We start from the raw sequence: 13,319 nt of genomic DNA, 5'->3' as shown, positions 1-13,319 counted from the left end.
TAGCTATAGGAGAAAAGAAAAGGTCACGTACTAGGATTCTAAAGTGACGTAAACTCTTTGTGACGAAATACACATATCAGGCCAAAGTCGTCAACACCATTAAATAATGACGGATTTTAAAATCTTAATTTCATCAACCCGGATCTAACATTAATCAGAAACAATGTGTATAAAATCAGGGTGGGCATCAGCAAAATGCCAATGTACCAAAGTAGAATAAGTCAAATGTGAAACCTATTTATTTTGATTATCACCATCATTCCTCTAATACCGACTATGAAAACACTGTGAGCGATTGTATCAACAAACCTCAAAACGATGCCAAAAAACAGCATATGTTATCAGAATTTCAATCTGTATCCGGAAGTCAATAATGGCCATTGTAGAGCAAAATTCCGAGTCTGCCGCAGTTTGGAGAGACACTTAACGTACAGAAGAGAATTAAAGTAATATTCAGTCAGTGATGTGAAGAATCAATAATTGAAAAAAAAGATATACCGCTAATAAAAAAAATGGGCAGGACAAAAATCTAACACGTGGATGCCAGCAAAACGTCATTGAAACGATAAGCTTAAGTGAAAAAAAAATCAAGCCTTCTGCCTTATTTAAAGGTGTTATCGTAGGTATATATATTGACTATCGCGAGCGAATCTTTATTGAATTTATACAATGTGGGAGTAATTTTCTGTCTATATATATGTATTTGTTCTATGAAAGTAACACCAATGTATGTTGAAAAAGGACTGAAAACAAATTAATCTTTATTTTATTTTAAAACAAACGTGGAAAAAAACCGTGTGGTCCGAAGGCTCATTACAACTGAAGATAGGATATTTTGGAAACGAAAAATTGGCTTCGTAAAGATTTGTGATGCGTGTATTTAGATTCATATTTACAACATATTTTGTTCTGGTGTTTCTGTCTTCGACTTGTGCAAAGAACAGAGCCAGATTTAAAAGCAAGAAAAATACATGGCGCCTGAGACTTCTGCGAAAACTCTCAAAACTGTATCCAGATGTGGAACTTCTTAGTTTAAAAAACAAACATAATACATATTTACCCAATAACTACAATGGAAGTATTAATGGGAGAGCTTCATCTGGAAAACATGTACCAGTGATACGTAAGTTTTTTTTCTTTATCTTACATAGTATTGTTTTGCTGCAATGTAAGCTTATTCATAGTGATTCGTAAGTATTTTTTTCTTTATCTTACATGGTATCGTTTTGCTGCAACTTAAGCTTATTGATATCTCTTAATCATGTTTGGAAAAATAAGATCAGGTAGTTGAAAATGGGGTTCTATTTCCAATAGTACTTTCTCCAGCATCATGAAATAAGCAACAAATCAAGTTGTTACGTATGCTCATTTTACATTTAAATGCTGAATACTTGGATTGAATCTGAAGGCATTAATGTTGTAAAGGAATCGTTTAGAAAGAGCATTCGGCAATTGATTTATTTTATGATTTCAAATTAACGCTTGAATTGATATTTAAAAACAATGCAGCTATTTACTCAATACCATTTTAAAAGTTTAATGAATGTCATAAACACATGTCCTTTTCCGTTTAACATTGATTGGACGACTGCGTATTATTCTCTCTCAGAGAGAGAGAGAGAGAGAGAGAGAGAGAGAGAGAGAGAGAGTCATTATAATGATTTTTACGATTTTTTGGTGCCGTTTAATGTTGACATGCAGTCTACTTGATATGCTAGCGATGGGACATCAATTGGGCAGGTGGGTTGTAAATGTCGATGTTAATCAAATGCAGTTTTGTCATTGTGCAACTTTTAAGCCCATATTGCAAGCAAACTCAGTTATCCAGGCCATTTTATTGCAATTGTCCATATCCTAAAAGTTCAAGGCATCGATTAACATTAAAACAAACAAGATAGTCCAATTATATGATTACATACGTTGTAGGAAATTAACCTCAGATTTTGGCTTTGATATCTTCAAGGCATTTTTGATTAACAGTTAGACGACCACATTAGCAATTACAAAATGATAAAATTTGTAAAAAAAAACCAAAAAAAAAAAACCCCAAAAAACCAAAAAAAAAAAACCAACCCCCAAAACAGAGAATAATTATCAATTGAAATAGGTTCACAAGGAAAGGAGTGTTTAAAAGTCGTAAATGAAAGGGAGAAACCGTGTAATGTTAATTCTCTCATGCATACTTTTGTGGTTACTTTTGCTGTACACACCAACCAAAACCAAAGAAATTCTCTTTGTGATTTTTTTTCGATAGAAAACCAAAGAATAATTCTTTTTTTTTTTGTACTGAAATTCTTGTGGGTATTATTATCTTCACCAGCATTCTACGCAGTCATACAGGTCTCGGGAGGACACGCCATTTTGTCACGCCACTGTGGTTTTTAAAAATATTTTATGAATGTTTCGTTCATTTCTTTCAGGTTGGTTTTCGTAATACACACTTTCATTGTCACCAGCATAACTTGATTCATGATTTAGGATTTCATTAAAAATCTGGGGGTTGAATTTTGTATAAAACAATAAATATTTGGACTCCTTATTCCTCTAACATTATATTTGTTCTGATTTTGCTGAACCGTCAGAATTGGTCTTTCAGCATACTACACAGTCTCACTTGTGGTCATTGCAATATAGTCTATGTTTTGATGTATTCTGTTTAACAAATATATTATTTGAAAACCAATCCCCAAATCTCTAGTGTGGAATTCAAAATTCAAGGCAAAGGTATAACATTTTGTGACGATGCCTTTTAGTGGCGCATAGGTCGACAATGTATTAGTAACAGACTCATTATCAACAAAACCATAAATTAATTTGCTGATTAGTTCCTAAGGTAATTCATTCTATCAAAGGCATATTTCATTGATCTAAATTCTAGGGATATGATCTTTTGTTCAACCTTACTTTCAATTGTCTTTCAATGACAGATAAGTTGTAAGGGGACGGATAATTATGCAATTAATTGTGCTGTGCCTTTAGACATAAATTGGATCAAAATACCAGCTCTGATTTTTGTTTATAGTTTTTGTTTCCTTCTGCAGAGTTGAGTATATATGTATTTGTGGTTTGGTGGACAGACAATGGATACGACTGAATCTATCAGAGGAGTTGAAGTTCATGTGTACTTTCATTTTACACCAATCTCACTAATTAGTTAATTATATCGAGCGATACCAACAAGCAAAATACAAGCACAAGTGATCCTGACTATTTAACTGCTCTTAAAAATCAGACTTGAAAATGCTGTATAGACTCCTTATCCCGTATAACGAGATCCTAATCTCGCACTGAGAGAGGTACCTTAATGGAATTTACTATTTGACGGACACGTGAGTTGAATCCCTCATTTCGACCTTGCTTGTTATGAGGGGGAGTAGGCTTCATGTTATAATGTACTTCGCAAAACATCAAAAATCGATGACATTTCATAGTTTGTAAATATTAAAGTTATTACAGACACAGACAAGCGAAAAGATTATCGACGCATCAATAAAATGTTTTCACCGGCTTTTTAACCATTAAATTGAATGTCGAGTTTAACCTTTTAAAACTGCTTTTTCATTCAAACTAACCATCGTATCGATATTCTCTAATGGTGCATGAATAAAAGGTTGAAGTGTGTTCTAAAATTAAGTAAATTTTAAAATTGTGTGACTTGATACTTTTATTTATTTCAACAAAAAAAAAAATCGAGAATTAGAACACTTATGAAATAAAATTAAGTAAATTTTAGAAATGTGTGACTTGATACTTTAATCTATTTCGAAAAAAATCGAGAGTTGGAACACTTATAAAATATTTGATACTAAAATACCTTTTATTTTAAGCAAAATTTAGAATTTAGAATGTTGTGTTCCTGGTATCAGTGTATTTTAATCCATCGTAGCATTATTTAAACAAGCCTGCTTTTGTAATACAAATCCTTTACTTACAGAACTTGGCCGATACTAATGTTTGAGCTTTTAAAATCACGGATTAAGTCATCTTCCTCTCCTCTCTGTAATAATTTTGATTCAATCACAACGAATCGATCACCCATTCGTCCATTCAGAGAATAAAGTAGCATTGATTAAGAGAGAAAATGCCTCAAGATTATTCGCGCCATTAGACTCAGAGACCGTTTTACAGAAACACTAAAATAATCATTGGGATTAAAGATATTCTAAAATTGGTATTTAATTTATAATGTGATATGTTACATATCCGATATTTCGCCTGTTGCCTTTTAAGCTTTAATTAGGGATTAGCAGTTCGCCTTAGTGCTACGGAAAATTTCTCTGAAATATCGGATAATGGCAAATTGATAAGTACATATTTATCCTTCTTTACTTCCGTTTCCTATAGCATGGGTACAAGGCATTTCATTCGTCAGTAGAGCAAGCTAATATCAAGGTGTCATCTAAGTAATGGTACGAAATTTAGAGTACAAATATTAACCACATTTTCTTTTAGGCCTCTTCAAAGACGTTATATAGTTAGACATTTAAAAATTTTAAGAAATCTTAAAAATCATATAATATGATTTTTAAAATAACATATCGATATTATCGTATAGTTATCAGTACGTAATGCAATATTGTCAATTTGAACCACCATAAGTCAGATAATTATGAAAGTCATTAACAAATCCATTAAACATAAACTAGATTCTTTGACATATGAAAGGCTAAATATGAGTGTCTCAACTTGAACCGTTAAGTTTTACTTTCTAGGTCTTCCATATGCGAAGATATCAGAAAATACACATATCCAAAATTTGGTCCCAAATGCATAAGAGACAGGATTTTGAATGAAAGTGTTTGGTTTGCGAAGAGACAGAATTTGAAATTAAAGTTCTTTGGCTTGCGAAATGTGATTTCTTTATTTTTTTAGGAAATCAAACTAGGATGAAACATTTGACGCTTAAGATTATTTATATGAAGAAAATTTAGCAAGAATAAATACAATCTAAATAAAAGGTCTTGGTAGTAGCCGTTGATTCATTGTAAAAATTTTTTTCTGAATTAACTGTTCTTAAAGCATAAAATGATTACATGTCTAATTTTAATCGTTGAAAGGCAGATTTGGCTTTCAGTCTTTGATAGATTAAGGATTTACTGTAAAGTAATAAAATGTTCGCCTTCAAATGTTATTTCTTAGTATAACAAATTATAGATACAAAAGAAAAAATACGTTTGATGTTTTCCAGACCAATTCATCAAAAGAAACAAAAACACCAATATTCATTGTCATTAAATCAGACCTGTTGCTTAGAAATTGAAAACCTTGCCCGATGTATATTTATTTCAGCCTGTATGTGCTACGAATGCAAAGGCGTTTAAAAATACGACTGATTTAACGATTGCAATAAAAAACAACTTACATATCGTTTTTTCACCATCATAAATTAGGTAAGGGCATTGATCAGTTTCTAACGCTAATTACAAGTCTGTAATTTTTCCTTGACCTTTTTTTTCTTGAATTAAAAAATGTATTGACCGGTTATCGTTGCCCATTCCAGAATCTATAAAATATATTTGTGGTCACCAATTGAATGCTTGAAAAATTCCACTAAACGTGAGGGAAGAACAAACGACCAAAATTGTTCTTGTTTTTTTTTTTTTTTTGGTACTGTTGATGCAAGTGTATAATTCATTAGTTTATATTTTACATAATGTTCAGCATACAAGTTTTCGGCTTCTTTCATATTGTAAAGGCAAGTTTGTAATTTATGAGTTTATATTTTACATTCAGTTAGACATACACATTTTCAGTTTCTCTTGTACTGTAAATGCAAAAGTGTAATTTTTGAGAGTATATTTTACATACAGTTCACTATTTTTTCTTTAGAATGTGGAGACAGCTCGTTCGCAGACTTGATCGCCTGCCCCTCTCCTAGTGCTAGAGGGGAATTTTTCTGTATCAGTGAGGAATACCTCTGTGATAAAAGAATGGACTGTCCTAATGGCGAGGACGAAGATTTGGTCTCTTGCATGTTTCATCAATGGGTAAGTCTTTCAGTGGCAAGTCATACTTTGTCTTTATTAGTAAAATTGTCTTTTGAAAGTTAATTATTTACACAAGCCTCATTGACAGTAACCTAAAACCAATATCGCATTGCTCACTGACCTTGGACCAACTCCTTGAACCTTTTGTTATTAATAATATTTAGTTGTTTTAATCCACCAAACTCTTTAGTTCTTTTAAAATATGAACTTGAAGAGTATTCATGAAAACAGTTCTTAATAGATGCACATATAAGCATTAAAGCAATTGGTGCGATCTTCTTCACAAAATTGTGAAGGAGCTAAACGGAACAGTGCACGAATTATTAATGAGAACGAGAAAAACGCAGCGTTGGTTCACGGTAAGCGCATGTGAGACATGCAGATGGATTCTTGATGTTGCTTATGTTCACGATAAAACTGTTATGCTCATGCCTTTCTGTTGTTTTCTCTTTCAGGCAAACACCTTCTTCAAAGCCATATCAGAGTCACTAACCAAAATGAAAAGCAGTGTAATGAATTTGAGACGGTCTCTCGAAGATATGAAAATAAACAATAGTGGACTATACCGGTCAGGTTAAGGAGTTCATAGGACTTGAAAAATCTATACATACGTACCATGTCGGATTAAAGTTAGAGAAAGAAAGAGAGAATCCGTAAGAGAAGACGCAATCCCGAAAATAAGCGTGGCATATGAGTAATTTATAATGTCTGCCTCATGGTGCTTCAATCACGGCATTTGCTGCTGGTGTTATTTTTTATCTAGGTCAATGTCTCCAAAAGTACATTTCACTGCAGGGAATGTATGATTGTCACACATTTGCACATGTACACACATATGTATACGTATGTGTCATAATGATGTTTTAAGCTCGTATGTTGGAACTTACTAGCTTTTTCCGTGATGGAGGAAATGTTTACTTTGATATTTTTTTCGTTGACGAATTTGTTTAATTATTATTACGTATTTTTAATCGAAATAAAACGATGCAATCTTAATATACAAGCGTTTATTTTTATGTTGAATAATTTTGAATAAACGAATTTAAATGTCATTGGTATGAAAGCAATGGGCGGATACGGAACTTTTCCCGACCCTCTCCCCTTTCAGCAGTATAAAATCTAAAGAACTGTACAAAAATTGCCTATTATGTGAATTCAAAATCATTAACTTTCTGCAATACACATACAAAATATTTCACGATTCCGTGAAGTGTAGTAACCATTTTTTCTATTATTCTCTCTGTCAGTATTCTATGTAATATCGAAGAAAATGTCAGCTGCATGAAAATGCATAGAGCCTAAGACATCATAACGCAATGTATCGAGGGGGGTTTTGCTTTTTGGCGTCAATAATTTTTTTAGCCCTGATTCGTTTAATCTGCTTACAAATAACAAATGTATCACTTACCATTTCAGTAAATGTACCCTCATAGAGTGTCAAGTTGTAATTTTAAATAAAAAGGGTGAAAATAACACTTATAACAAAATTGCAACATGACTGTTATCAAATTGTTATTTTTGTATTTTTTTTTTAATTTACTACTTTTCACTTTCCAAAGTAAAAACAAATTTTAACAGTTTGATTAAATGATGTGGAAAGCGATACCAAACATCATCTTTATATCTCCACAATTAATCGTTTAAGTCTAAGTAGTAGTCCCATTTTCAAAAAACAACAGTACTGGTATCTGGTTCTCCAAAGATTAATTGAAGATAAAAATCAGACATTGGAGTTTTGTTAAACAACTATCATAACGTTCAATCGTAAGATAATCGTCGGTCTTAAGACAGTTCTTATTTCCAAATGTAAGAAAAATATAAGATTTTCATCCTGACAGAATGACTATATCAATATCTAAAAAAAATATGTTGAAAAATTCGACAAAAAGAAAACAACAAAATTGTACAATGTACAATGTAGTTCATAGTACAAATATTTTTAGGTTTTTAACAGTTCAGACAAGTTGAACGAATTTGAAAATGTGTTTTTGACAAGTGAAGAACAACTAATTAAACGTAATCGTTTTTCACATCTTAAGAATAAATATGTAAGTATGGAGGATTGCAACGCACATTGTGTATAGCAAGATACAGGACTCACTGTTCTATGTTATGTAAACAAGGCTCGTGCCTTGTTTGTGTTTACATAGGTTCAATATACCTGTAAAAAATCTTTTTCAAGCGGATTTGTCTATCTTCTTATTCATTCATTCGAATAAAAGATAAATGGTAAGTAAATTTGTTTCAATCTCTCTGAAGGTTTTTTTTTTGTTTAATCTGATATATCAAAAAACAAGAATTGTTCCGTAAACAACGATTGGTTACTGAAAAAGTCGCATTAATGGTAATGTCACATTATGCTGCACAAGCATTAAGCTCTAATACTTAAAGTGTTTTCCCAAAAATATTGTAGTTATTTTCTATTATTTACCTTAGATCAACAAATAGAGGACACTGTAGCAAAACACAGTGCTCCCACAGGGACCAAGCCCGTTTTAACATTAATTTCATTGTAAACATAAATAATTTTTTTTTACTTATGGTTACATTGAAATTAATGTTAAAATGGGCTTGGCCCCTGTAAGTGTTTCGACGAAGTTTTGACGACAATCTGTAGATGTAAAGGTTATCATTTTTGTCGGATAGGTTATTGTGTTTTTCAAAATATGAATATATCTGAAAGATTATCATAAGACTTTTATTGATTGATGCAGTTAGGCGATTGGGTTATATGAAATCTGATGATTTTTGTTCTGTTGATTTTTTGCCAGTTAGATTTGATATATTTTTCAAATTTAGAACTAAATTGTATGTTGGTTTATATCGATAAAATCAAAGTATTCACTAGATGTACATAAGCACCGAGAGACAATGCTAAATGAAGATCTATCTAAACTGCCTTGAAAGGATTACAAACAATAAAGGGCTCTATAGTCAATCACATCGTATGTTTTAAGACATAATTCTGAATTACTGCGAGTACTTGTACGATAATGAAACAAGGTTAAGTGGTCAAGATTCAGCCGATATTTAATCTATACTAGGATGATTAACACATTGTAACATATAACAGACATTGCCACACACCATTCTCGTCATTAATGTTCTATTTTACGGAAAAGAAATTGTCATTTCTTACCAGTTTTGCGTGCAGTTAAAAGCTTAATGGAAAATGAAATTGAAGTTCTGTAGGTGTAGCCATGAGAGTAAATTTTTTTTCTGTCAGCAATCTCATAGCAACTTTAAGTCCAAATCCCCGTGCTTTTCATCCCCCGAACGATGCGCATTAGAGGGAATGAGAATCCCGTAAGCGTCGGTAATTTGATCGGACTTTAACACCATATTCACAAAGAGTGCCAAATCTACACCAAGGAAAATTGTTGTGCGTAAATAACAAGTAAGGTAACATTAAAAAAATGTACATGTACAAAACTCTTGGTTTACTTACAGCCTTACTTATACTGTCATTTTTATATACAAACCATATCTTTGTTTTATCGGATACGATATTTCCATTGAAATGTTATATTGCTAATCTCAATTTGCAAATACCCTACAAATGCTCTGATATATATATATATATATATAGAGAGAGAGAGAGAGAGAGAGAGAGAGAGAGAGAGAGAGAGAGAGAGGTTGAATTTGAATCGGTTAGATTTTTACTTACTTATATCGATGAATTGAGATGGCAAGCATGGAAAATAATACACACGTTAAAACAATTTGATCTTTTTTAAATTTACCATTGGTTCAAAAGAAAGTTTGTCAAAAAAGATGTCTCAAATCTCGTTTAATTAGGGTTGCTTTTTCAAGTTATAGCCAACATTTTCAAAATATGACACGAGTTCCTTTTTCTAGCTTTGGTGGACATTTTTAAAGATATTTAGATTTTAGGCAAGTTTTAAAATAATACATTGTTACCATGATAAAGAGTTATAATATCACATGCTGACTCTTGTATTAAGTGGGTAAATGCTGAAAAAGTTGAGACTTGCACCACTGGATCAAAGTGAACAGTCTATTGGAAAATGTTATCGATCAACGTGTCTGAAAACTGAAAGTCTGCCTTTATCTGTTGTGTATTCATATCAATATGTTTCAGGCATCTTTAGATGTAGAAATCAGTTTTAATACTCATAAACTAAAAACCCACCAAACAAATAAACACCATAATAGCAATAAAGCTACAGACGCACAATAGCTTTGTCCATCAAACAATTTATGTATGTAGTTGGAACGCAAACAAGAGAAATTTTATTTCAAATTAATTCTCATCACCATATTAAATGCGTCAAAATAATTTCAACATATCCCACTGAAAAGAATATAAAAAAGCTTACACTGCCTGCAAACGAGTGTGGTTGCATTCATTATTTTACATGAAAGAGCCTAGAACTTGTTTACAGTTTGCTGAATGTATCATTTGTCCACAAAGCTATTCAGAGTCTGGTAATTTAACATGAAATGGTAACACAATCTTCCACAAATACGTTTTACGTCATCTTATTTATCATGAAAGACCATAAAAAAGGGAAAAAAGATCATTTTTACTGTGAATTAATCTCACTTCTATCAATTTATATCCCTTTTTCCCTTACGAGACCAGATCTTTCGGATTCCATTTAAAAATTCAAGAAAGAACGTATAATTTACTAGTCAGGAAAGATTTGAAAACTAAAAAGCAATAAATTGTTTTTAACAATCTATTTCGATTTTCTCGATTGAATTCTCTTACCAAATATTCTTTCAAAATCAGGAGATCGTGAATTACATAATCTTGCTAAACATAGTGTAGCTTGCGTAGGTATATTTATATAATGTGAAGAGTTGAACTTGTGGTCAGCAGTATAAATTGAGGTTAAAGACCAGGTGTAATCAAATCAAAACTTTTATTCAACATGATCCGTCTACTTCTGTGCTGTCTATACTTTGTGGCAAGCCTTGCGAAGACCCCTGGGTGGAACCTACTGTTTGGAACTTCAGTATTAAACGAGACCCACAAATATCCACTATACTTTGACAACCCCGTACCAAAATGGATTAAAGGCTCACTGGTTGGTAATTAAAATAAAATTACTTAATAACGAAAGAAACTGTTTTTCATATTATGTTGTGAAACTTTTTAACGTTAAATATGCGCATCTGATTTGTATTTTTTTTAAAGATTCGGAACGGACCCGCGAGGTATGAAATGGGAAGACGGTCTTTCCTGAATCTTTTTGATGGCTTTGGGAAATTGTATTCATGGCAATTTCCAGGCAATGGTTCAGCCTTCTTTTCAGCAAAATTTCTTGGTAGTGAATGTTACAACGAATCACTGAAAATAAATGACATAGCCCCCTACCAGACATTTGACGACCTGGTTCCGCCCATGAGCTTCTTTGATAAAGAACTTGCTTTGCATCACGGTTTAGACAACATGAACATCAATGTATATAACTTCTCTGGAGACTGCGTCGTTCTCAGCGACACCTGGAAACTGTATGTAGTAGACTGCTATACTCTGGACACAGTTCGTCCGAGCAAACCAGGTATTCCGGGAGTAGAAACCGGATTTCCTTATATTAGTATAATGTCTGTGGCACATCCTGTTAAAGAATACGGCAAAAATGGTCACCTCACCATTCTGCAGAGCTTGAACATTTTACCCGATATGCGTCATAAATTTACCTTAGTTCGAACAAAATCGGCCGATGTTCGTGAAAAGATTGCCGAATGGGAAGTTAAAAAGATGCCTTATCTGCACTCGTTTTCTACCACAAAACGATACGCTATTATTTTTGGATGTCCATTTTACATTGATATTGAAAAGATGTTGAGATACTCTCTCCCAAAATATAGCATTTCATTTCATAAAGACGAGCCAACTATAACATATGTTATAGACCTAAAAACTGGAAAGGTTGTAACGATGGAAACAGAAAATATATTTTCCATGCATCACGTCAACGCTTACGAACTGGACGACACCACCCTTGTAATGGACGTAGTCTCTTATCCTGATGCGTCGTTGACAAGTTTTTTCGAAATGGACATTTTGATTAACAAGACACGACGGGATAATGTGCCCTTTAAACCTGATCTAAGAAGGTATAAAATAGACTTGAAAGCCCCAAAAATGACCCCTGTTTCATTTGACAAAAACCCAAAGTTTCCTTTTGTCAACATGCTAGAAGTTCCTACTATTAATGAGAAGTATAGGTCAAAACATTACTGTTTCGTATATGGCGTTGTTTTCAAGAGCGACAACAAGATATGGGGCAATTTTTCTTTCGTTAAAAAAGACGTCTGTAACGCGTCCGGAGATTTGTCGTGGTCCATTCCTGGTCACTATCCTATGGAGGGTTGGTTTGTTCCGAATCCCGAAGGCTTGTCCGAAGACGACGGTATTCTCATGGTGCCAGTTCTGGACGGAAACCTCGGCAAAAGTTACATTTTACTCCTTGATCCAAAGACAATGAAACCGATCACCAAAGCCATCGTTCCTTTCCAAGTTCCTTTTCATTTTCATGGTAGATTTATTGAAAATGTATTTTAAGACACATAAAACTTCAGCGCGTGTTTGACATAATTTTTTTTTTTGATATTTCTGTGTGTAATGTATTCTTAAAATTGAACATATACAATTCAGTAGTTTAAATGATTAAACAGTTTTAATTTCGTACTATGTATGATTATTTATGAATAAAAACAAACAGTATACAAAAAAAAGTTTTGGTTCTGGTGTTTTATTTCAAGACTAGAAAATAAATGGGCTGTTACAAGGGGTCACTTTGTCGCCTATCCTATTGAATTGACCAATTAAATATTTTAAATCAATGAAGGACAAAGTTTTATATTTGCATTATGCGTTTATTTTGTTTCCTGATTTGCATTGGTTTACATCAAAACGTGTTTCTTTTGGTTTTATTTTGTCAAATTAAACTCCCAAAGATGTATATTGCCATTTCCATCAACATCTAATAATTTTTCTCTGATAATTTTTCGAGAACAAAAAAGGGAGGGGTCTATTGAAATACAAAGAATAAATAATAAAAATTGTTCGAATAGACAATTTCCCTCTTAGTCCTATAAAGCAGGAATGGCTTTCAAATATGTATCAATTCATGAAACAAGATTAACTAAAAATTAAACAAATGGGTTTTCGTATCCTTTCTGCACTCAATGCAATTGATAAATGTCCGGTGTTAGAGACCTTGATTGTACGTGTTATCAAATGATTGGTATTGATGTACGTCTGCCTTTCGATACTTTGACCTATTTATACACATTAAGATAAACATAAATTCAATACATGCATGTTATCTTTAATGCGCTATTCAGGTTCAATGT

General features: G+C 32.6%; 2 protein-coding genes across 2 annotated transcripts; both read left to right on the top strand.

Annotated features, from left to right (window-relative positions):
• The first annotated feature begins 376 nt into the window (after nt 1–376).
• On the top strand, nt 377–6,977 carry LOC128184855 (uncharacterized). The gene is made up of 3 exons (XM_052854478.1): nt 377–1,123; nt 5,830–5,987; nt 6,443–6,977. Exons 1-3 carry the CDS (start codon nt 871–873, stop codon nt 6,563–6,565), a joined length of 534 nt encoding a protein of 177 aa, XP_052710438.1. The 5' UTR covers nt 377–870; the 3' UTR covers nt 6,566–6,977.
• A 3,819-nt stretch (nt 6,978–10,796) lies between these two features.
• On the top strand, nt 10,797–12,677 carry LOC128184811 (beta,beta-carotene 15,15'-dioxygenase-like). Its single transcript, XM_052854401.1, has 2 exons — nt 10,797–11,041; nt 11,152–12,677. Exons 1-2 carry the CDS (start codon nt 10,886–10,888, stop codon nt 12,523–12,525), a joined length of 1,530 nt encoding a protein of 509 aa, XP_052710361.1. The 5' UTR covers nt 10,797–10,885; the 3' UTR covers nt 12,526–12,677.
• The last annotated feature ends 642 nt before the right edge of the window (nt 12,678–13,319 follow it).

Source organism: Crassostrea angulata, chromosome 5 (assembly GCF_025612915.1).
Source record: "Crassostrea angulata isolate pt1a10 chromosome 5, ASM2561291v2, whole genome shotgun sequence".
NCBI classification, from domain to species: Eukaryota; Metazoa; Mollusca; class Bivalvia; order Ostreida; family Ostreidae; genus Magallana; species Magallana angulata.
The sequence above is the reverse complement of the archived record's forward strand: the minus strand, read 5'-3'. Positions and strand labels throughout refer to the sequence as shown.